The 25922-nt window shown below is 48.3% G+C and overlaps 1 protein-coding gene across 2 annotated transcripts in view; it reads right to left on the bottom strand.

Moving 5' to 3' along the window:
- Positions 1-25922, bottom strand: part of NXN (nucleoredoxin) — a 140842-nt gene that overhangs the window by 12073 nt on the left and 102847 nt on the right. For both annotated transcript variants that reach the window (XM_060132847.1, XM_060132846.1), the window contains exons 2-5: positions 10847-10964; positions 9017-9150; positions 8386-8486; positions 6689-6795 (exon numbers count right to left, since the gene is read on the bottom strand). In XM_060132847.1, the coding sequence (XP_059988830.1) occupies positions 6689-6795; positions 8386-8486; positions 9017-9150; positions 10847-10964 (460 nt within the window). The remainder of the gene's footprint in view (positions 1-6688; positions 6796-8385; positions 8487-9016; positions 9151-10846; positions 10965-25922) is intronic.

Raw genomic sequence — 25922 nt, forward strand, 5'->3', positions numbered from 1 at the left:
AGCGTGGGCCCCTCGCCCTCTACTCATTGAAAAACACAATGGCTGAATGTTTCGTTTCTATAGAAAATAAAGAGACTCTGCCTCAAGTCCATTTTGTGAAAGGAGCAGGGAAGAGGGCAAAGGAAGGGAAAGAGAGAGGAGAAGGGCGGGAAATGGATGAGAAAGGCAGGGAAAGGGGAAAAGGAGAAGAAAAAGCCAGAGGATAAGGCTAAGGAATAAGAGGGCAACAGAGAAACAGAAGATAAATGGATCCCGGGAGAGCGACGGGCCTCACACAACTGCCTCCCGGTCTTCCCTGCTGCTCTCCTGGTGGCAGGGCCTCCGTCCACCCTGGGCCCTGTCGCTGGCCCCAGAGGCGGGGGCGGGGGTGGGGAGGAGAGGAACAAAGCCAGCGAGGGCCTCTAACCCAGGAGAGAAGGGGCTCGGAGCCTCCCTGCGCAGAACATGGTATTCTCCAACAACCAGCATTAGAGAATTGCTAATGGGATCTGCCTTTTGCCAAGTGCGTCTAAACCCTTTCCTTAGAAAGGCATTTGTCAGCAGCTTATAGGGCTACAAATTCCCCAGTCTGCACAAAGTGCTGGGAGGAGGGAGGCCAACCCAGCTACTCCCCAAGGCAAAGGAAGTGGACGGAGGCCACATGCCAGGCTTTGGTGAACTCAAGCGGCCCCATGAAGACTGCGAGCTAACACGGCCCGGGCTCAGGCCAGAGCACCCGAGGGACCAGCAACCAGCCTGGGAGCAGATGCCTCCTCAAGGCCTGCAGCAGGTCCTGCCATCTCTGAAAGGGGTGACTGGAGGACACAGCCTCAAGACCCAGACTCTCCCACCACCATCTGGATGGACACCTGAACGAAGGGGCAGCATCTTATGCAAGGCCTCCTCGCGATGCTGGAAGATACTCAGAATCCGGGGGCGCTCTGAGCCCAGCTCCCAGGATGCTCAGAGGATTCCAGGTTCTTCTGCATTGCCCATTTTCACCCAAGCCTGTCCAGGTGACACAGAGCGGCTCTGCCCTCATGGGCCTCAAGATGGTTTGATGAAGTCATTTGCGCGCTATAAGGCCCAAAGACAGGCCAGGTGGAGGTGGCTCAGCTTGGGTGCGGGCAGGGGAAGGTACCTCATACTGCTCTCTGAAAGCACCCTCATCGAAACGTTCAGGAAGAGACAGAAAGTGGGGTGAGAGACCAGGACACAGAGTCAAGCAGGGAGCATGAGCTCTCCCAGATAGAGCCCTGCGGGATTTCAGAAGACCAGAGAGCTGGTGGAACCCTCCACTGACTCTGCACATGCATGGAGTGTATGTACGTGCACATCGTGATACTGTAACATAGTGAGGCGTATATATTTGGCCTTCATCCCCAGCTCCTGGCACAGAGCTCCTAAAACCCCTATAATTTCCTGAATGATTGGGGTGATAGGAACATCTTTTGTTATAATATTTGGTCTTGGTCCCAGATCCTGACGCAAGAGCTTCCAAGACTGTTGGAATGGAAGTGGTAAGAGTGAGTGTCTTTTTGGATGCTCGCGAGATGACGGGTCTAGGTCGCCAGAGAGACGTGGTTAGAAGGTTGGAACATTCAGCTCCACACCCTTGACCTCAAGAGCTGGGGAAGGGAGAAGGGCTGGAGGTTGAGTTAATCACCAATGGCCAATGATTTAACCACTCATGCCTACATAGTGAAACCTCCATAAAGGCCCCAAAATGATGGGGTTCAGAGAGCTTCCAGGGTGGTGAACATGTGGAGGTGCTGGGAGGGCGGTGCACCTGGAGAGGACATGGGAGCCCTATTTGAGCAAGAAAGAAGAAAGGGGATGGAGAGACACACAGACATTCTGAGTTACGGACCTGAGGCTGTAAAAGATGCTTCGTGGTGGAGAGGAGGGAGACTGAGGGAATTCAGGAGAGCCGGCCATACGCGCACCAAAGCAGGTCTGCTGAGGAGAGAGACACTCACCCAGGGGAGGAGTCTGGGCCATGGGAGATGCCGACAGGGAGGAAAGTGATGGCCCCGGGACCTCGGAACCCCGCCCCCTTGAACAGGCTGTGGATCTTCTCGACCTTATATTTTGGTAGTCAAACGCACTGGGATGCTGACTGGTAAGATCAATGGAAATGCTGCCAAAGAACTTACTAACGACTAATGCGCCGGGGAACCCGAAACATGCCATGAAGCTAAAGCACCCTGTGAGGCTGGAAGGAGGCACAGGCCGCCTGGGCCACCTGCCCTAGAGCCCAAGGGAGCAGCCTCCCTCTCTCTCCCCACAGGTAGGCCTGTCGTGAGCCACAGCCTGAGGTCTGGCTACAGTGGGAGCTCAGTGAGTCCATCAGAAATATCAGAGGATAGATAACATGCCTCTGGGATTTCTCTTCTAGTCTAGCTTACATGTCACTACTGTACTGATCTCCCCTTAATCAAATTTTTCAAAAAGCTCCAAAGCCCAAAGCGCCAAGTTCAAGGACCACAGCCTGGTGCTCAAGGCCTTCTGTGATGTGGCATCACCAGCCTTATTACCCGGTCTGCCTACAGTACACCATGGACATCCTACTCTGGCCTTTGCCCTGGAATGTCTCAAACCCTCTACCTAAATCCCATCCATTCTGTAAGGCCCTGCTCTAGAGTCACCTCCTCCAGGAAGCCTTCTGGGCTCAAGAGCTCCAAGCCAGAGTCTCCTGTGAATTCAGACTATTCCCCTGTCTGCCCTTCATTAAATGCTGCCTTGAAAAGGATCCTGTGTGTCTCTTCCACACTCTCGATTCCCCATGCTTTAGCATCTCTGGCTTCACAGGGCCAGAGGCGGACAGACAGATCAGGGTCAGCCGGCAACGTCTGACAGGCTGCTTGCAGGAATGACTCCTAAGGCTTAGCCAAAGGGGTCAGTGATCAAGTGAGCAGCTGGCAGAAAACACTGTGCCAGGGAGAGAACCCAAGAGTGAGGCAGCAGGAGGTAGAGAGCTGGGAACGCAGGCTGGTCCAAGCTGAGGAGGGACTAGTACAGATGGCAGGGAGTGTACACCGTGGAGCCAGCAGACAAGGAGCAGCGGGACGGGCCAGGTGCAGGGCTGGGCTGCAGAGGACACTCGCCGGCCAGAGCTAGGTTCTTTTGTGTGGCTGCCCGGCCGCTGCTTGCCTGGGCACAGGGCCTCTCCAGATCAGCTTTCTGACTCTCAGCTGAGGGCTCCTTGAAGTCTGGGAACCACATATGTACTCATCCTCACACTGCCAGGCCTTAAGAGACTGAGCCAAATGAATGCATCTCTGAAAACTCTCCATTCTCTTCCTGCTCATTTGTGGTCACCCGCATCCTGGCTGTCTGGGGCCACACCTAGCAACCAGGGCTCCTACTGCTGTAATATTTACATGTCGATAGCTGGAGAATCCACAAGGAGAGTTCCCTTCTCTGCTCTCTGAAGGCAGACAGAAAACAATCAGTTTAATTTTTTTTCCTTTTTTGTTTTTTTGGCCACACCATGCAGCATGCGGGATCTTAAGTTCCCCAACCAGGGATCGAACCCACACCGCCTAAAGTGCAAGTGCGGAGTCTGAACCACTGGACCGCCAGGGAAGTCCCGCGATCAATTTAATTTTTTCGTGCCCTGCCAATGTCTGACAGAAGGGTACCTTCTAGCCTCAGCCGTGTGCCCAGAACTTGTGCGGAATCTTGCAGGGTTTGTGACTTCTCCTCAGGAGATTGCCATTCTGTGCCTACCCCGCCAACAAGGGCCCCAAGAAGCATCTCACAGAGCACAGGGAGGGTAGAAACCCCCACCCTCAAACTGGCTCTGCATGATATAGACTGTCCTTTGGTAATTTATGACTTTCAGGTGACCTCAGGGCCTTAGCATCGACCACTAGAATATGACCTGCACCTCACTGGCCTCTACCCCCAAGAAAGGGCAACTCCCTTCCTCAGAGAGGAAAAGGCTGTGCTTCACTGAGGACATGTGTTTGGAAAGAAGATGCCCCCATATGGAGAGGCTGCCTGACTGAGCAGAGTGGCCAAGTGAAGCCCAGCACCCGCTCTGCTCTCGGGGACGAGTTCAGTCTTCTGAGCCCTTGTACAAAGTGACACCTATTTGACCAACGCTTTTTAGTTCTTCAGAAGATATCATCCTACTGTAGTTATTTCCCAATGTAAATCCCATCTTGCCCACTCAAGGGCAGCCCTGGGACACCCTTCTGGTTTCTTATTCCCCACCAAGCTCAGTGTACAGTATTGGTGGTTAGCTGGAGCTCAAGAAATAGAATCCTATGCATTTAAATCTACTCCAGCTTTTTTCCAAAAAGGATTTGAGGCTGCTTAAAAAGTGCATGATATAATCCAATAAAAAACTGATGAAAACATCCCACTGAAAGGAAAACAAGGAAGGAAGAGAACACCAAGCTAGGGTCAAGGGCACGCAGAGAAATGGTCAGCTTTGTAAAACTGCTAAAGGTGGCTCCAAATTCAGCTCTCAGTTTTCTAGGGGCTAAAGCAAGGAAAGAACTGTGGTCTGTGATGAAATCCAAAGTATACGAAAGATGAAGGAAAAAACCAAAAATGCACCTCCAACTGCAAAAGAAGTTCAGTTTTTGCTGGGTGTTAGAGGGTAATTTCCTGAACATGAATTCCTACAAGTGGGATTCTGAAATTAAAGGTTTTATAGATTTTTAAGGCCTCTGGTGTACATTGCCAATTTCTCTCCTTGAAACGTCCTGATTTAGATTCCCACTAGCAGTCTGCTCTCTTTCCTATACTGGGGATTATCTTTTTTTGGCAAGTAGAGTTCTTTGCAAATGTGATAGACACAAATTCAGTGTTTTAATCTGTAAATCATGAATGAAAATTATTCTGAATATTTTTCTTATCCATTCTGACAATATGCATCAGGTGAATTGCCCACCTCATATCTTGTACATATTTTCAACTAAATTGTTTGTCTCTCTCTCTTTTTGGACTGGTATCTGGAAAGAGCTCTTTTTCTATGAAGGATATAGATTCTTTGCCACATGTGTTATTAATACTGTTAGTTGCCTTTCTGTTAGTAAGCTTTTTGACATCGAAAAGTTTATCTTTCTTAGGTTGTAAAATCAAATATTTCCCTTTTTTCCCCTAAGTCAGTCAGTTAAATATTAAGTGCCTACTCTGTATCCAACAGTGAAACTGCCCAGTTTTACTGAAAAAAGTTAGGTTAAGTAACTTGCTCAAGGTCAGTCAGCAGTAGGGGGGTAAACCCTCAGCAAATACTTGTTGAATGAATGAATAAGTGAATTGAGAGACATGAAGTTTTACTTATCCCCACCAAGTGGCAATTCAACCCTCTGTTTAGTACGACTGGCCTAGGATCATCACTTTTCTCAAGCAATACTGCTCCTACCCCAAGGCACACATGCTTTAAGGCTCTCTGCAAGCAGAGTGCTGGAAGGAAATACTCCTGGGCCATCTCCTGTAAATTAACCAACTTGGTACCCGTCCTTCTGGACCAGTAAACCATGTCATGTCTCTCCACTTCTGCTTGGAAAGAAAACTGCTTTCATCTTTTTTATTAGTAGGAGGCGTAAGCCTCCAAAATTCTCAAAGGATGAATAGACCTAGACTTAATGCCCAAAGTGTGGTCCCTGGACCAGCGGCAGTGGCATCGCCTGGGGGCTTTTGCTAGAAATGCAGGATCTCAGCCACACCCCAGAACCACTGAATCCGAATCTGCATTTTCGCAAGATCCCCAGGGAATTCTTACGCACATTTGAAACTGAGAATCACCAATTTTAAATGAAATATTAATTTTTTGAAACTAGCTCCTAACAAAGCCAAATGCTTACTCTAAATGGTGAAGAAAAAAGGTTAAAGAACCTGATGAGTTCCCCCACAAGCTGTGGAGTTGGTGGGTAGATCTTGATTTGTCTTTTTTTCCCACTTCCTATAAACCAAGACACTGAGAACTCAAATATTAGCTGTTATCTGTCTAGGGTTGACCAGGATCTGGTACCACTGATACAAAGACAATGAATTTAACTCGTAATAGGCCACCAAGAAAAAACCTGGCTGGGTGAAGGCTGGGAAGGAGGTATTCACATAATAAAGAATAAAAACACAGATTGTCTCACTAGTAATCATTATTTCTGAAAAACACCATGATTAGTACTTCAAGTCCAAGTTTTCAACACTCTCAGGAAATCAATTTTCTTGCCTAAAAGGCAATAAATACCCCCTCAGCCGTCTCTGTGACACTTCAGGAATGTGCGAAGTATGGGATTTGCATTATCCTATTAACGCTCCCAGCGACTCTTTGTGGCAGATATATCATCCACAGTTTACAGATGAGGAAACCGAGGCTCAAGGAGCTTGACTAACAGAACCAAAGGTCACCCTCAGGTCTGTTTGACAGAAAGAACCTTGGGATAGGGTTTTGGCCGAGTCATTGGGCAGCTGTTCTCCATAGCCCAACCACATTAGAACCCACTAGGCCGGGTGGTGAGAAGTAGCTGTCTCACTGGGACAAGCATTTTCAAAAAAAAAAAAAAAAAAAGGCTTTAATGAGGGATAATCTACATACCTTAAAATCCACCGCATCTTTTTAAGATGCTAAAGAATGTGAACATTCATGGAAATAAAGATGTTCTTTTCCCTCTAGAAGGAAAGCCAAAGAGGTGGTGAGCCCAGACAAGCGAGCAGGATTCCAAGGAACCCACAAGTCGGGCACACCTACCTTGGATTCCATACAGCCGGTTGAGGCGCGACCGCCGGGCCTCGTCGGTGTAGGGAACTGCGAGCCACGGCATCTCACTGAAGTACTGTTTGAATGAGTCCTCTGACCTACAGAGACACACACACAGGGAGACAAAGCCCTATTACCCCACAAGGCACCACCACTGGGTCCTCCCCACCTTCCACCAAGTCGTGCCCAGGGCCCTACAGATGCCGGGGCTTCTAATCATCGTGCTCCTCGGACACCAGGCCGGAGGACACTGTCCTACCCATTCCAGCGCACACCCCAAAGCAAAGCTCCACACAACAGGTGGACGCGAAACTGAAATGCCAGGCCACTCCAACATCCCGCTTCTCTGCACCCTACACATTCAGCTCACGCTTAACTTCTCCTTTTTCAACATTGACAGGTCTTACCTTTATAAGGAGTCTAGATGTTCAGACACCACATTCCCCGCCATGTTTGTAATCTGTGCACATAACAGTGATGCGTACAGGACACTTAACCAAGCGTATACCTACGACTCCATGTCTAAGAAACCCTAGGAGTGATAAATCTAATCAAGTGACAGAAAGCAGATCCGGGGATCTGTGGGGCTGGGATTAACTGAGAAGAGGCACGAGGGATTCTTTTAATTGATGGGAATGTTCTACACCTTCACTGTGATGGTGACACAGGTACATACATTAGTGAAAATACATTGAACTGGACACCCAGAATGTATGAATTTCATTGTATGAAAATCGTACTTCAATAAAGTTGACTTTTTTATTATTTACTTATTTATTTTGGCTGCGCCACGGGGCTTGCAGGATCTTGGTTCCCTGACCAGGGATCAAACCTGCACCCTCAGTAGTGAAAGTGCAGAGTCCTAACCACTGGACCGCCAGGGAATCCCCAAGTTGATGTTGTTTAAGGCTTTAACAAAGTGACTCCTCCCTGTGGCATGCCTTCAGGCTTGCCGCACTCCATGCGGGGTCGGGGGGGGCCCCCCCGCGGTGTAGTGGGGTGGGGCCCACGGGCCAATAAACTGAGGACAGCATCATGCAGACATCAAGGGTACGGCAGTGGACACAAGGCCCTCCGTGTGTTGCCATCTCAGAGACCCTTCTGTGAACAGAACACCTGGCGGCTCAGTCTGAACTGGGGCTGGAGTTTTGAGATGAAGGAAGGTCACTGATGAGTAAAGCCGGCAAGAGGGCAAGAAACAGAGGCGACTGAGGCTAAAAGGCCCTGACGTACTCCAGGAAGAATGTCTGTTCTTGTTTTGAGGAGAGCCCCTAGAAAAAGCACGTGGCCAGAGCTCAGAGAAATGCCTGCAGAGCCCACTAGGATAGGTGCCACATTCCATTAGTCTCCGGCTCTTTTCTTTCCATCCTCCCCCCTCCACATCCTTTCACCACCGTCCACAAAGATGAACTAATCAGAAAAAAATGCGTGCTAATCTCAAATGCCCCAGGCCAGAATTGGGATGTCCCTTAATAATGACAGCAAGGACGGGTTTTTCTTGGCTCCCCTTCAGACAATTACGTGAGTAAATATGAAATGTATCTGTCCCTCCGATAATCATCCCAGATATGTCTTCCCTGATCCCTATCCCCCAAGCTCTAAGCTTAAAGAGGCGAGATGTGTATGGCAAGAGACAGCCACCTAGAGAAAAGGGGAGATGCACCGCCACTCTCCCCAGCACGCGTTACCTGTCTGCACTAACAAAGATGATCTCGAATTTCTGGCCTGCCTCCTTGATCTTCCGGTAGGATTCCACCAGGACCCGGGTGAGGCTTCGGCAGGGTGGACACTGGAAGACATGAGTGGGATCCTGCAGCCTCACGTCGCGCCTTCGCCTTCCCAATTCCCAGCCACCTGCCCGTAGAGGCCAGGTCAGCAACACCCAAGCAGGATTCGGATCGCGTTTCCAGTTTATGGAAGAGGCAGAAACAAACGTGCCTCTTGTGATGGCGCGTATCCAGCACAGGCCCTGCCCCATCCACGTGGGTGCCAGCAGGCAGCAGTTAAAACGAGCTCCCGCGGGGCCCATGAGGAGCCTCGTCAGAATGGGTTAGGACGACTCCTCTTTTTATTTATTTATTTTTTAGGGGGAAGGACTGCCCTTTTAGGCCAGTCCAAAGAAGTCGTTTTCTTGCTGCTAATATCATTCATCACAATAAGCACTTGCAGCATGCCAGCAATGCATCGGGCACAGGGGAAGGCAAGAATGCCGGGAAATGACACCTGAGCAGTCACACCTCCGGAAGCCAACCCCAGCTGGGGTTGGTGGTGCCATCACTGCTCCCTTCTGTCTGGACTAAAGAGGGACCAAACACTCACCCAGTGTGCAGAGAAATAGACTCCCACGTGAGACCCCTCCAGGCTGCTGCTCTCCAGGGACTGCCCATTATTTCTAAGCAAGGGCCCTGCAATGACTTCCCTGAAGGGTTTAGGCCCCCAAGGGAATTCCAAACCTGAAACAGGCAACAGATAGCGAGAATGTTAAGACTTAAGACTCTTCCTCGTGGCCTCTGACCCAAAAGGCCTCAGGGCTGCAGAGCATGACAACTTTATCACCAGACAGTATTTTTTAACATACCCATAGAACCCGCAGCTAAAGCAGGAATAAAAGCAGGACTCATCCGCGGCAGAGCCCTACCTACCTTCAAGGCAATGGTTCCTGAACCTGGATGACCACAGGACCCATCTCCTGGGGGGCTTTTGAAAAGTACAGAAGCCCAGGTCACCCCCCACCCCCAGTCTCAGGATTCAGGGGCAAGGCTGAAGATGCATGTCCAAAACAAAGCAAAACGACTCCCCAAGTAATTGTGATGATGGGACAGTTGGGAAATCACTGCCTTGGGTATTAACTGTGAGTTTCTTCGATTCCAACCCTGGACTCTCAGTGGCTCTCAACTCTGCATTTTAGAATCAGCTGGGGAACTGTAAAATTCCCCACCCCCAAAGATTCTGATACAGCTGGTCTGGGTTGGGGCCCAGGGAACCAAGTGAGATGAGAATTTCAGTCTACTGAAAGGAAAGAGTAAAACCACTCAACCCAGATGGTCGACATTCTGGTGACAGGTAAGCCCCAGGCAGGAAGAGCAAATGATATGCTCCCCCCATCAACAGAACAGTGTTTTCTCACAGGGTGGTCCAGGGACCACTGCCTCAAAATCGCCTGGGGCGGGTGGAGGATGGGAGGGAGAAAGAAGCACAGCCTGGCTGAAAAAGCAGGTGGCCAAGCCCACCCTGAAACAAATGGATCCAAAATTCTCTGGGGGTGGAGGCGGGGAAGCTGGGTTTCTAACAAGTTTCAGAGTGGAGAGAGAGTGTGTGTGTGTGTGTGTGTGTGTGTGTGTGTGTCTGTGTGTGTGTGTGTGTGTGTGTGTGTGTGTGTGTGTTTACATTTCAGAAAGTAAAGACTTGGTTCTACCTGCCCTGGTTTTTACTGAGGACAATTCTTTGAAGCAGGTGATAGTTTTACTGGGAAAATTTGTGACCCGGGTTGAATCCTCCAATTGGATCAGTAAGTGAGGGACAGAAGAACTTGTAACACTTCTATGACTTTTATGACTCCAGTGCACAGGGTTGGGGGGCGGGGGGTGAGAGAAGGAGAGAAACAGGCCCTGGACAGCCTCTGAGCAGGGTGATGAGAGCCACCCAGGCACAGCCAGCCACCCCGGCCAGTCAGCAAGACCAAGGCTTAGGACTTGAGCAGCCCCGAGAACTGAGGGGCCCTCACTGCCAGGCCAGCAGAGCAATGCAGAGATTGCGACTTTGCTACGGTAAAATTTTAATGAGAAAAAACCCCGAAACCACACAGCCTGCCTCTGATTGTGAAGGTGAGAGCTGCCGTTGAAACAGCACTAGGAGTCGGAATCTGGGCTCAAGCCGCTTCTCAATGGCCTCCTCAGCCCTCAAAGCTAAACTTCCTTTTTCAGATTCCATCTCCGCTGGCCCATGAACTAAAGCCCCCACGAGGGACATTCTGATCTCCGTAAAAATCTTAACCATGACCTGGAGAATACTGTAATTTCATCAAGACAATATTCTCTAGCCAAATAAACCCACACTCATCTATTTCCTTTATACACTCTCTACCAACAGGGAGGAGGGCAGGGCAGGGGGGTAGAGCAGGGAGTACGGGTGGACAAAGCAAGGTCTTACCCTCTGGGTCATCGCGGATCACCAGCAGCCCATTCCTGCACACGACCTTCCCGGTGGTGGCGTCTAAGAATATTAGTGATGGAATGTTGGAAATTCGATATTTGTTCCAAAGTTTAAGCTATAAGAAGAAAAGTAAAAGAAGGTGGTTAAATCCAAACCAGATTAATTGCAGAGTTCTTCGGAGCCTCCTGGGCCTCAGGGGTAGACAGGCTGGAAAACACGAAAGTACAGATTAAATGAATTACTGATTGAAAGCAGGGCTGGCTGGGCAAAAGGGGCAAGAGAAGCTACAATCCCACTTGTCCCTGCGGCCTGAGACAGTGGAGCGGACCCCAAGTCAGAGCCACACCCAGGCTCAAGTCGCAGCAGAGGCCGACGGAGAACCACACTCGCCCTGGGTGAGCTTTTCTCTCCTACCTCCCCCATGGGCACTGTCTCTAAGAAGCATGAACATGAAGATGGATCAGGCATCTTTCAGATACAGTCAGACCTCCACCAGGTGGTTAAGGCAGGAAGGGAGGCTTTTTATTGGTGCCTCTCCACCCTATCAGCAGGCAGGTGTTCGGCCATGTCCCCTTGGCCCCAAGGGAGAAGGGACAAGGGCATTCCACAGATGACCAAGAGTTAAAATCGGCCCCTCTCCCCACTTCACCGGGTCCATGCACCGAAATACCGGTAGTCGCTCTAAGTGTGTGCCACTCAGCCTGCAAACACTGGGGAAGCACGGTCCTCAGCCAGCCCCAGCCCTCATTTCCCTGTGCCGCTTAAAACAATCCCCAGTCCTTGGCAGGTGCCTGCGGTCAGCTGTGCCAGCTGTCAGAGGGCCAGGGTCTGAGAGCCGAGGCTGAGAAAGTGTGCAGGCGACAGCCCAGGGCTGGGGGCCGAGTGTGTGCCGGCTCCTCTGGAAGCTCCTGGCCGTCTGGGTGGTGCTGGTCAGGTGGGCTGCTGAGCTCTGGCACTGAACTGCCAAGGCCAGAAAGTGACATAAAGAAATGAAATGTTGAACTACCAATGCACCTCCAGAAAAGAAAGAAACGAGGGGAGATTGCAGGATGGCCCACTGGTGATTCAGCCGTGAGCCTCCCTTCCGGGGGCCTGGGGCCCAGACAGGAGGGGCTGGCCCTGTGGGCACTGGCACAGTAGGGTATGGAGGTGTCGAGGGAAACAGGCATCAGAAATCCAGCTGCATAAAGCAGAGGAAAAGGCATGGGTGGCTGTGATCATTGTTTTTAACTCAGTCCCAAGCAGCCAGGGAGTTGGGCAGTGTATCTGCCAAGAAATGTGAGGCCTACCCAGCCTATGGAGACCTGGGTCTTGGCAGGAAGGGTTGCGGGACTCCATCTCTAACTGGGTGGGCCCCCCTTAGTGCTGCATGTTTTTCCCAGTCTCACGTTTCCATTGGGCTCCCCAAACCGGCCAGGACCTCAGATCAAGGGTGACTCTGCCCATCAAGTTTCCAGTGACCGATTTTGCACTATTCCCAAAAAACCCGATACAGGATTCAGATTAAACATTCTTAAGAGACTCAACAACAAAACAAGACCATCCTACCAGTGGGATTAACTTTACAAGTTTGCTGGTACCAGGATCCAGCCAGGTTAAAAAAAAAAAAAAAAAAAGGTGGGGTGGTGGGGGATTAAGTTATCAGATTTTCCTGATTTCAAAAGTAACTACTGGGGGGAAAAGTAATTATTGGGAAAAATGGGAAACATAGCAAACCACAAAAACTGAGATAAAAATAACCCATAAAAAAAAAAATAACCCATGACTCATCACTTATGAAAACTTAGACAATTTTATATTCCACCAATGGCAAATGAGAGCACCCGTTTCCTGGTACTCTCACCAACATTATCACTACCATTAGTTTTCCCAATTTGATAGGAAAAAATGATGCTCATCTTTGTTGCTTATCTTTCTTTTACTTACTGATGTTTAGGAGATACACATCTATTTCACTGTTACAAATACACTGTTTTTCCCAAGATATTTTTTTTACAAGTGGTAAGTGCTGCAATTCATTGAACAGATATTAACTGAGCACCTACTATGCGCCAGCCCAAGGGACAAGAAAGAACAAGGCAGATGACGTGGCTGCCTTTGCAGAGCTTCTATTCTAGTGGGAGAGACAGACAATATAAGCAGGAATATATAGAGAAAAATAATTTCAGGCACTTGTAAGCAATAAAAAGAAGCCAGAGCAGGGTAAGAGCGAAGGCACACTGGGGGGAGTGGTACACGTTTTAGTGAGTGCTCTGGAAGGCATCTTTGAAGAAATGGCATTTGAGCACAGATAATGACATGAAACAAGTCACGTGCACACGGGGGTAGGCTGAATGGGAAAGGTGATAGTGGACGCAGCCAGACAGTCAGGGAGGGGAGCCACGATGAGGTCAGAAGGGCAGTCGTGGACCAGATCTTCAAGGCCCTGTAGACGTGTAAAAATAACGGAATTTTATTCTAAGCGTTACAGTCAGACCTCCATATCCACAGGTGCCGCATCTGCGGATTCAACCAAGCGCAGATCAAAAATATTCGGGGGAGGGCTTCGCTAGTGGCACAGTGGTTGAGAGTCCGCCTGCCAATGCAGGGGACATGGGTTCGTGCCCCGGTCCGGGAAGATCCCACATGCCGCGGAGCGGCTGGGCCCATGAGCCATGGCTGCTGAGTCTGCGCGTCTGGAGCCTGTGCTCCGCAACGGGAGAGGCCACAACAGTGAGAGGCCCGCGTACCACAAAAAAAAATAAATATTCGGGGGAAAAAAAATCAAGAAAGTTCTAAAATGCAAGGCTTGAATTTGCCAAGCGCAGGCAACTATTTACATAGCGTTTACATTGTAGGTATAACTATTTACGTTATGTACACTGTATTAGGTATTGTAAGCACTCTAGTAAAGATCTGAAGTGTACAGGAGGATGTGTATAGGTTATATGCAAATATCGTGCGATTTTATGTAAGGGACTTGAGCATCCACGGATTTTGGTATCCGTGAGGATCCTAGAGTCTTGGATGACCAGGTGAGGTCATCCAAGGAGAAGACACGGCTACAGAGGAAAAGGGACCCCAGGGGAGAGCCGGGTACCACCCACAGCAGGCTGAGGAGTGATGAGTGACACAGGAAAACAGGGAGACTCCAGTGTCCCAATAGGCAGGTGAGCAAAGTGTTTTGGTGAGGACAGTGTAGGCCACTGTGTCAAATGCCCTGAGATGTTGAATAAGATGAGGACAGAGAACTGACCAGTGGATGTGGCACCAATGGTCGCATATGACCTTGATGGGGTCGGGGAGGAGTCAGCTCAGGGGTGAAGCTGACAGACACACTGGAATGAAGAGGGAAGGATGGGGCACAGCTCTGTCCAGCACACATGCCTACAATGTGCCTGGGACCCAGACAAGTCCAAGTCGTCCCGACAACACGTGAAACATCAAGAGGAGAATAACACAAAGAAGAAACGTTATAAAAAGAGGAGAAAATAGCAGATAAGGGGCTGAGGTAGTGACTATAGGCAACTCTCTTCAAGAGTTTTGCTGTAAAGGAAGCAAAGAAATGGGATTGTAGCTGGAAAAATGAGGTCAGATGATGAGGTCAGAGAGAGGATATTTTAAAGATGGGAGACACTGTAATATATGCAACTGGGAATAATACAGAAGAGAAAGAAGAAAACTGATGAAAAGGAAAAGTATAGAAGCAAAGTCCTTGAATAGGCAAAAAGGTGGGATCCAGGTCACAAATGGAAAGATGGAATTGTAAAAACAGCTAATTTTTAAATATACAGTCATTCCTCAGTATCCACAGGGGACTGGTTCCAAGACCTGCCGCAGGTACCAAAATCTTGGAATGCTCAAGGTGGCCCGCCATATTCTCGGTTCCACATCTGCAGATTCAACCAGCCACAGACAGTGCAGTACTATAGTATATTTACTATGGAAAAAAAACACCAAAACTGTGTATAAGTGACCCACACAGTTAAAACCCATGTTGTTCAAGGGTCAACTATACAAATTTCAAAGTAGTTTTTTAGTCTGAATAAAAAATCATGCCATTTGTAAATAAAAACAACTTCATCTTATTTTTTCAATATTTATATTACTTATTTCCTTTTCTTGTAGAACTATTCTGGCTGGAATTTCAAGAACAATATTAAGTAGCGAGCATCCTTATCTTCCACCTGACTGTAATGGATATATCTGTAATATTTTACTATCATATGTAATATTAGCCATTGCGTTGAGACAGATATCCTTTAACATGTTCAACAAAACAGTCTTGAATATTATCCAGCCTGAAAAAGGAAGGGTATGCTACAATAAGGATGAAAGTTGTGGACATATGCTAAGTGAAATAAGCCCGTCACTGAAAGACAAATACTGTATGATTCCACTTAAATGAGGTACTTAGAGTAGTCAAAATCATAAAGACAGAAATTGTAATGGTAGTTGTCAGGGGGTAGGGGGGATGGGAGAAAGAGTTACTATTCAATGGGTGTAGAGTTTCAGTTTTACAAAGATGAAAAGAGTATGGGGATAGATGGTGGTGATGGTTGCACAACAACATGCATGAATATATTTAATACCACTGCAATGTACACTTAAAAAAAGTTAAGATGGTAAATTTTATGTACGTCTATCTTACCACAATTTTTAAAAAATAGCCTTCCTTAACACTTTGAACAAAAGTTTTATCAGGAAAAGGGCTTCCCTGGTGGCACGGTGGTTGGGAGTCCGCCTGCCCATGCAGGGGTCCCGGGTTCGAGTCCTGGTCCGGGAGGATCCTGCATGCCACAGAGCAACCAGGCACGTGCACCACGGCTTCTGAGCCTGCACTCTAGAGCCCAAGAGCCACAACTACTGAGCCCGCGTGCCACAGCTACTGAGGCCTGCGTGCCTGGAGCCCGTGCTCCGCCACAAGAGTGGCCTCTGCTCACCGCGACTGGAGAGGGCCCCGCACAGCAGCGAAGACCCAGTGCAGCCAAGGGTAAATAAATAAATAAAACAATGGACCTATTAAAAACAAAAAAAAAGTTTTATCAGGAATGGATGGTTACTTTAAGGTTATTCTTTTGACTTGTTGTGGTATATTTCATTAGTAACCACTCTACGGTTAAACCATTCTTGCCTTCATAGAAGAAATCTTCCCTGGTCACATGTATTGTTAAGGGATCACTATAATCATATCTCCCCAGGGACTTGGGACTCCCACAAGCAAATGGCATCTTGTAACAACAAGCTTTTTGGTAGCTAGTCTTTTTCCTAAAGGAAACTGCAAACTGTGAGCTTTAAATATAAAGATGGCAGATGTAATGTGATTGTAATAGAGCGGTTTGAATGTAGGCACCCATATTATACTTGAAACATAAGCATGTGATTGGCTCTTGGCTAGATATTTTTCGAGGAATGGTGGCTATGGTACCTGGGCAACATAGCCCCTAAATGCTGGGCCACTTATGGTATCTGGGCAACATAGCCCCTAAATGCTGGGCCACTCAGTGTGAGTCAGGACCATCCCCCAGCTGATGTCATAAAAGGAGGACCTGAGGATGAGGCCTGCTTAGTGTAGTACCTTTTAAGACTCTAAAAGTAAAGGTGCTGTCCCCTCCCCCATAACAGATAAGGAAGAATTCAATTTTTTCTGGGTCCCTCATGTAGGCAGAAGGACTATAACACCCTCCCCTTGTCCTACCTCAGATCATCACAGATATTTCTTTTTTCCCAATATCCTCCTTAGAGAGGGAAGAAACTGTAGCCCCTATGACCCTTATCTTCCTCCCTCCCTAGAGAGCCTCCCCTTTCTTTCCCCCTGGATCTCAAGGAAGACAGGAGGTCATGGCTGTGTTTTGTCCATTGTTGTTAGACCTTGTTTCCAAGTAAAGGCCCACTGGGTTAGTGGGAAAAAATTATGTTTCTAGACTCACATCTGACGCTGAAAAGTTGATCCTTTTGTAGACTAACATATCATGGCCTAATTTTATATGATAGTGATTTATTTAGGAAGTTATATCATTCATCAGTGATTTATAGATTTGCTTGGGACTATCCGTCTCAGGTTTTAGCATCCCGATTACTCTGCTCTGAAACTGCAGAAGGCATAAGAATGATCATTCCAACCATGTCAATTTATGTTAGAAAGTCACACAGGTCCGCTTTGACGATTCTTTTATGCCAACTGGAGATGAGCTTAAAGAAATGATCACCAAGATTCACCTCTGTGCCTTTAAGTGTGGCTGACATCTCAAGTCCACTAAAGGTTTTCAAAAAGGCGTCTTAAAACATTGGTTTCATAACCATTTTGGGGTCACAGACACTTTTGATGATAAAAGCTACATATAGATCTTTTCCCCCAGAGGAAAATACACATGCACAAAAAGTCTGTGTGTAATTTCATAGAGTTCGTGATTTCTTTGAAGCCAGATTATTGAACCTGTCTGACTCCAAGAGGTCTATGGACCCCAGAAAAAGACCCCCTTCTTTTAAGAGTGCACTTTAGTACATGGCTTAACCTTGATTCAACTGGGAGAACTATGATATGGCCCCATCTTTACTCTTGTCATGAAAAATCTAATAAAAATCAGCATTTCCCTAAACTCGAAGATGATGCAATGGTGAAGAGTGGGAGGTTAAAATCTCACTATACGCAGCCTCCACCTTCCCAAACTTATTCAGAGCTGGGTACCGCCGGTGGTCTCCAATTCATCCCTTTGCCTTCAGGATGGTGAAGATCAGAACCACCTGGGACAGAGCACTAATGCTGCTTATTTTTTAAGGATCCCTAGGAAATGAGTTCATAGTCTTTCCTGGTATGATGTTAGAGCATTTAACCAGAGTCAGGAGCATAAGTGCTTCTACATTATCTCAAAGCTCTTCTTGGGAGGAAATAACAGTGGTGGAGGAAGCAAATGGGCTTCGGAGGGCCTGGGTTTCCATCCTGGCCCTGACATCTCAGTAGATGTCAGTAGGTGACACGGTACCAGACCTTGGGCAGGTCACGCAGGCTGGCCTAGCACGGTCATACCCACATCGCAGGATGCATACGGAACTTAAACGACGTAACGTTGTGTGGAGACACTCTGAAAACTAAAGCATTACACACATGAGACACATTATTAATATCTGAATCAAATTTATGCTTACTTCCCCCTTGTCTTGTCAGCATCCTTTTCAAAAAATGTTTTCCTGTCAACTCTATTTTAAAGTTAATCAATCAACTGCCTAGGCTGCATATAAAGCTCAGAAAACAGGGATTTCCTTCTGTAGCAAGTGGTCTTTTTGCCATAAGCACCTTCTACAAAACACGTACATATTCGGGGCCCAGTTTAATGTGGTCCGTTTGCCTTCCCCCCCCCCACTTTCTTCCTCCCACCTCCCATTTTGGATTTCCAGATTTTAAAGAGGCGTCTGGATTTTTTTTCTTAAACTGACCCTGGATTTTGCTTTTCTCTCTTTTTAAGAGAACTCTGACCTCACGTCTGATTCTGGCTTGGAAGTGTGAAATACCATACAGTCTGCTACCAAGGAGCGTAGGAGGGAGAGGGGCCATGCCAGGCGGTTCCCATTCCAGCACCTGAAACTGGGGGGTGGATTGAAGGCAGGAGCTCCTTCCAGGTCACCAGGACAAAAAAGGCTAACGGCTACTGAACAGGTTCGTTAGAAGGGCCATGCTGACAGGCACTGCTGCAGGTGGGAGAGACCCAGTAACTTTTATTTACATCCAATGCCTGCTCTCGCTCAAGTGACCATCCTGGCACAACGTCCACCCAGAGTTTATTTTGATGCCACGTCCCACCTCCTTTCATAGCTACCCAGAGGCCAGGCAACTCCGAGAGAATGCGTCCCAGCAAACGCCCAAAGCCTAGAATACAGGAGGCAAGGCGGCAAAGATGAAATAGACAAAAAGAAAGAGGAGACAATATTAGCTAGACTTGGCCAAAAGCAAAAAGGATGACAAACCGGGCTACCGGGTTACTTAAAAGTTCCCATTCCTCAGCCTGGTGGCAGGTTCTCGTTAGCGATCGCAAGGCTGCTGTAGGAGCTATCATCCCAGGAGTGCCGACCAGAAATGCTTGTACAGTGACCCACCGAACAATGAAGCAAATATCCAAAGGGATGGGATTGGGAACTGGTAAACCGTAAAAATGCAGACTCTAAAGCTGAGCTAAGCGGAAACCCTGGTGGGATTAGTCAGCAACCACACATGCCACAGGGAAATTCAACCCGGCAATTTCTGAGAAGCCCCAGCTCCTGAGGGTGACACAGAATCTGCCTCTCATTCTGAGGACTGGGTCTTGCACTTGACTGGGGGTCTAAGTTTTTAATTTCTCAACAGCTGCTGAAAATCTGTGGGATCAAGCCAAAGCTGACATAGATGTAGGATTAATCAGCCAGCTCCTTGGCAAGGTCAGCCGGAACCTTCTCAGGCAGACCTTACTCCAGCCCTTCCACCGAAGGCTGACCACGGTCAACACCATCCTTTCTGGAAGCAGCGTGTGAAAACAGATCTTCAAAAGTGTCCCTACCCTTTCTAACCAAACATGACCAAAGCCCGTGATATATGCAGTGTGAGAGGGACATCCCCCCGTCCCACTGTCCAATGTCAAGGCGGTATATACACGCACTAGAGGTTACTCAGCACAGGTTCTGGAGCCCAGGTCTAACTCCGCTCAGGCCACTTGTTAGTGGTGACCTCAGGCAAGCTACCTAACTCCTCTCTTAGTTTTCTCACTTGCAAAATGGAGATAACAGTACCTACACCTCACTGGGCTGCTGTCAAGATTAGATGTGTCATATAATGTGCTTAGAATAGGGCCTGACCCAGGTTAGGTACTATATAAGTGTTAGCTGCTATTATTATTGTTGTTGTTGTTGTTGTTATCCCAGAACCATTCTAAATGCTCCAGCAGGCCCTTGTCCTCATATCCCCAGAGTTAAGACCAAGCCTTGCTTCTGAGGCAGGATTCCCAGTGTGTGACTTGGCCTGAGACCCCAATTTTCCAGCCTGGTACAGCGGTTGGCCAAGTACAGTGCTTGTGGCACATGTTATGTGTTCAGTAAATGATGGTGAGCAAATGGAGGAATGACAATGCAAGCAAGGAAGGGAGAGAGGAAACACGGTCGACGGGTCAGCCAGACTAGATGCCCAGCTACACAATCAAGTTCAGCCGTTTAAAGGGCTTCTTGATGACCAAGACTCTTCCTTGTTCCTTGGCAGACTTGGGGGCCCAGAAAGCTTTTTAAACTGCAGAATAAATTACCCAAAACAAGTGCTGGTGGAATTAAAGCTCTTATCCCTTTATCTAACAGTGCCTCTGATCCCTTCCCTTCCCCAGCTCTCCTCTGTCTGGAGGCAACACAGAGAATGGGCCAGTGAGATCAAGGAAGAGGAACGAGTGGACTGGGCCGGGCTGATCGGAACCTGCACCAGCTTATGAGAAATCAAAGCCCTCCCAAGGGAGCAGCTCTGAAACTAGATTAACAATCAATTTCCCCTTCACTACAGCTGTTTTAGGAAGAGGACCTGTGCCCTAAGGGTCGTTGAGCATGAGGTTTACAAAATAACATGTCCTCGCTGCTTCCTGCAGACAAAGGCACCAGGCCTGAAATACACCACACGCTCTCCTTCTGGGTCCATCTCTGCTACTCCAGGCTGCAGTAAAAGAAAAAGACAAGACTAGGTAGGAGGGATGTTATAAATTTACTCTTCATTTCCCCAAATCTCAGAATAGTAAGTTTTCTAGCTGATTTACAGCTGACCTAGCCGGGCTGCGCAATCCAGCAGAGATGCAGCAGGTGTGATTCACTGACAGCAATAATCGAAGTGCCACAGGGGACATGAAGGGTGTGAGACACCAGGCCTGCCTTCAGGAGCCTTACGGTTTAGAAGTGCAAAATGGTAAACATGGTCAATGTTATATCTATTTTACCACACGCACAGAAGTGGAGCTATAACTACTTCTGTGCAGGCATAACACGCGGTAACTGCCAGGAAAACTGAGCAGAAAGGGCCAGAAGGAAGCCTGGCTCCATCTTAGTTCAATGAACGTGCCAGGAACGGCTCTGTGTGTTCAATCAAACACGCTTACTGTTTCAAACATCCTCCATAAAACCACTGTGATTCCATGCAGGGGCAGCCCCAAGAAGCAACAGCAGCTCAGGGCTGAGTTTGGTCCTTGTTGGTCACTCAAATCTTTAGTCAGTACTTCTATCAGAAGGCAGTATAGGTAAAATGGTTAAGAACATGGTTCTGGAGCAGACTGCCTGGGTTCAAATCGCAACTCTGCTACATCCCTGCTGGGTGACGTGGGGCAAGTTACTTCACTTCTCTGAGCCTCTATTTCCTCATGAGTAAAGTGAGGATAATAACAATACCTGCTCCACGTCGTTGTTGCTAGAATGAACTGGATTACTATACGTATAAGGCTTAGAACACTGCCTGGTACACAGTAAGTGTTCGATAAATGTCAGAAATGATGATGAGGCCTGAAGAGGACACTGCCATTTCTCCTTGACCCTAAGTGGAGAAATGCGCTGACCCCCCAACCCCCATCAAGCATCCATGTCAGCTGCAGGTTACATTCTGGCGGAGGCGGGGATGTGGGAAATGACTTCTTAGGCCTTGTGCAACGTGGGACACCTGCAGACATAGGAACCAGGCCAGCAGACAAGCCTACTGAGTAAGTGCTGGGTACTCCCCGCCTGGTGCTGTGGGGACTTGTTAAGCTCTTAAGAGCCTCACTTTGCTCTGCAAGGTATTCTTTTACAACAGGAGCCACTCTGCCGCTAGTATGAGGTGGAGGATCTGATATGCTGCTTCTTCCTTTTATCTCTTTATCCGAGAGACGTCTGTCCTTGTCAGCAGCCAGCCTTCCAGCACACACCTCACTGGCTGACAGCAAGCTCTGCTTCTGTCTTCACTTGTGGCTCCAAAGTACTGTCAAAGCCCTGCTGGTTCCCAGCATGAGGGGCGCGTACTATGCTTCTATTAGGTCCAACACAGAACCACCACTGCCCCTTCATCCTTCCTCCGAGCAGACTGCTGTGTTCTGGGGGCCTCCAGATCCTCACTGCATGAACGCGGGAGGGAAGCACACGTAGCCGCTGAGAGCACAGGCTCTGGGGGCAGATGGCCTGGAATCCTGGCTCTGCCCCTCAGGCAAATTACACAGCAGCCCCCCAGCCTCACTTTCTTCAATGACAAAATGGTCCCATGGTACCTACTGGGTTGGCCAAGAAGTTCGGGTTTTTCCATAAGATGTGACGGAAAAAAGCCGAACGAACTTTTTGGCCAGCCCAATACTTCCTAAGGTTACCATGAGGATAAATAAGACATATGACGTGCTTAGTAAACACTCACATGAGAACGCTTCTAATGTGTGTCCTTCCAGAGTCTATGGGTAGAGAATACGATGAAGTCTCTTGATGAAAGGCCATCTAGGGCAATGGGCCCTGCACATAATCAAACTGCAAGGGCACTTACTAAGCAGTGCTTGAAAAATGGTGATCAGGACATCACAGGGCCACTGGCCCCTGCCAGGGCTGGGACCCAGAATAATCCACACAAATAAATACAGAATAGGTTACAAGAGGCCTCCTGCCAGAAGGTAAGCAGATGGGCTCTGATGAAGGAAGGGAGAGCAGAGGAGGATCTGCTTCCCCAGCAGCGGCTCTGGGAGGGGCAAAAGCTCCCCTTCTTCGTGGAAATGCAGATACTTTCCAGACCAGCATCCAGTCCACGGATGCTCCCTCCTGCTAACAGGGATGCGGCAGAACAACTAAGAAATGGCCACTAATTCTAACCACGACCACCTGAGATGAAAGGGACGGATGGTGTCCATGCTAGTGGACACGAGAAGCTTGAACATTAAAAAGTGTTGTTTCATGTGGCTAGGAGGCCTGGGCCTGGCTGCCAGCACTGGCAGTGGGCTGCAGCTTTGCGACTCTGGTGACAAAGCCACAGTGGGTTCCTATGAACGCAGCTGCATCCCGTCTGCAACCAGCAGTCCAGAAGGAGCCGACATGTTCTAAGACACGGAGGCCACGGCCTCCGTCCACTTTCCCTCCTTCCTTCCTGGGAGTCACTCACCAGGCAACTTTGCTACTAAAGGTCCTTTCAGAAAACTGCACCTTCGGACTGGCTTCAATCAACAACAAGAAAAAATTAATGAGATAAGAAATAATGCCCACAAATATAAAGACAAAAAACGTAAATGTTTTCTTCTTACCCTTTCAAAAGTGCTAAAATGCAAAATATTTCTTAATCCCTCACCTCGGGCTTGGAGAGTCCTGTTCTCCAAATATTTGGAACCTGGTCCCATTTGCAACTCCAATTAAAGAGGTTCGTTGACTGTGCCACACAACTTCCTGTCCTAATGAGTCAACAGGCCAGGAGATGAGCAGTTGCTGGGATCACAAAGGGACATATGGCTGCCAAGTTCTTTCTGGCCGTCACCAAAGACAGAGGAGAGGCTGCTCTGTTTCCCTGTGCTGCAGTTTTCACAAGCTGACAGAGGGATTTCCTAGAGCCCCATCTGGTATAAAAGCCTCTACTGGGCAGAGTGGCTTGGAACAGTAAGCGGGTGGCTAGTAATAACATATGCCATCAAGGGGGCATATGGGGGATGGCCAATGCAGGGGACGCGGGTTCGTGCCCCGGTCCGGGAAGATCCCACATGCCGCTGAGCGGCTGGGCCCGTGAGCCATGGCCGCTGAGCCTGTGCTCCGCAACGGGAGAGGCCACAACAGTGAGAGGCCCGCGTACCGCAAAAAAAAAAAAAAAAAAAGAAAGAAAGAAAGAAGAACTAAAGAAAGGATTGGGAGTTTTCAGAGGAGAGAGGACAAGGAGCCAGAACCACTCTGGAATTGGAGAGACCACGTCGCAGCTCCCAAGGCACTCACTTCTGGGGGGGATAGGGTTTCTGTGGCTTGTGCCATTGTGGATCCCTCTGCTGATATTATCGGGAAAGTTTGCCCACATTCACCCTGAGCAGCGTGTTTTTACTGGAACACTGGGATCTTGGGTCTGCCACCTCCTTTGAGAGACGTGTCACCATACAAGTTCAACCCAGAATGTTTAAGTTCATACCAAAGAGAAATAAATTCTGAGGGTCTGCACACCCGGTTTTTATAGGGCCCATAAGGTTAAAACAAAACAAAAAGGGAAGACAGGAACCCAAGGAATAAGGACTGTGGGGAAGGAAGACTGCCGTTCCTTGCAGAGTTGGGGATTCTGCTGGAGGGAGTTGCTTGTCAAAGTAGTGGTATCTCCCACGTTCCCCCCTCCCGAGCCAGAAAATGGTAGATGCCATCAATTCATACCCACTCCCCCCTGCCCGCCCCCACCCCGGCCCCAACCAATCCATCCCTCACAGTTCAATATAAAATGTAAGGCCATCAAATTTGGGAACTGGCTATAGCTGATAAAGGGACTTCTGCGAGAAAAAAAAAAAAATGCCAGCAAGGTTTTGTTTTCATTTAAATTTAAAAAAATAAAAACCCAGGGACTTCCCTGGCGGTCCAGTGGTTAGGACTCTGCGCTTCCACTGCAAGGGGCATGGGTTTGATTCCTGGTCGGGGAACTAAGATACCAAACCGCGCATGGTGTGGCTAAGTAAATACAATTAAAATCCATACTAAGAAAACTTCTTCATCTGAAAACAGACCTTCTCCCAGGAGACGGTGTTAGTGCAGGTTCCTGAGGGAGGACAACAGAGCTCCCCCAGCCTCCTCAGTTCTCCATGACCTTGGAGCTCCAAGCTCTGATTTTCCACTAACTCTCAGACTCAGCGCTTGAATGACATGTCCAGCATGGACTTACTGCACACGATAGAACCCCTAGGGCCAAGGAACCACAGTGAAAAGATCCAATGAGAAAGAGAGGGAGATTTCACAAACTATGGCAACAAGGGAATTTAAGGATGTGACGTGATCCAGCAAGTCAATAGCAAAAGAGAATTCCACCCTTTTAGAATCCTACTGTGCTCATCCTTCCAGGGCTCAAAACCACCTTGTGTCTCCTCCATCTGATGAGTCCCTCCAGGAGACTAAATCTTACGCTGCTTTTGCATCTTCAGTGCTGTGCACCTGGTAGGTATTCAATACATCATGATGACGATGATGATGACGACGACGACGACGATGGTGATGTTCAGGCCAAGAAAGTATGTTTACTAGCTTCTCACATTTGACTCTACAGATGCGGCATGAAAAATAAGCAAGCTGGTATTTCGTTCTCACACATTCATCATGGTTCCTAAACAGCTACTAAATAAGTTCTTATCCAAAAAACAAATCAGGCAAATAGGCTCAAAACTTTCTGCAGCTTCCAGCAGATTAGGAATGCGATTGCGTAACACCTCCTAACCCAAATGCTGTAAATTACAAGTCAGCGGGGTGAGCATTTCCATGTCCTCTCTCCAAATGAAAATAGGGGCCGGAAGTATGGTTTGTGAGAATTTCAGCGATGTTTATCATTTCAGCACCACCCATACCTGCTCCACCGTGAGGCCATCAGCAGAGTACTTCTTTCAATTTCCTACCTGACTGTTATTTCATCAAGTTTTTTTTTTTTTGCCCTGGCTTCACAGAAAGCTCTGTTTCTTGGCAGAACTTTCTGAGTGCCCAGTTAAACCCCTTGTTACCACTTTCCTGCTTCAGGAAGTCCCCACGGAGCCCCAGCCAAATGACAAGGGGAGGAAAGGAAACATTTACAATGATGTGAGAAATTCTCAGTCTGGAAAAAAAGATCAAAGAGGATAGTCATAAGGGCCCTTTCTGCACGGAGCCGGGCACATGAAGGTCAGCCATAAATTGGACTGGATTGGTCCATGATGGGAACAACATTACCTCGCTGGGAACCCAGCAAGCCAGGCTCCTCCAGAGCTCTGAAACCAGGGTCAGCCATGCTGCTATGTGTTCTGGACCAGCAGTGTCCCCAGCAAAAGGAATCGCGTCCTATACGAAGAAGCTATGCTCGCCATGCTCCAAGATGCCTTTATGTAGAAATGGATTGTGTGGCCTGCATTGTTCCCCTCCGCCAGCTCTTGAAATGAAAGGGTTCCACGGCACAATGAAATAAATAACAGCAGGG

Source organism: Lagenorhynchus albirostris, chromosome 20 (assembly GCF_949774975.1).
Source record: "Lagenorhynchus albirostris chromosome 20, mLagAlb1.1, whole genome shotgun sequence".
NCBI classification, from domain to species: Eukaryota; Metazoa; Chordata; class Mammalia; order Artiodactyla; family Delphinidae; genus Lagenorhynchus; species Lagenorhynchus albirostris.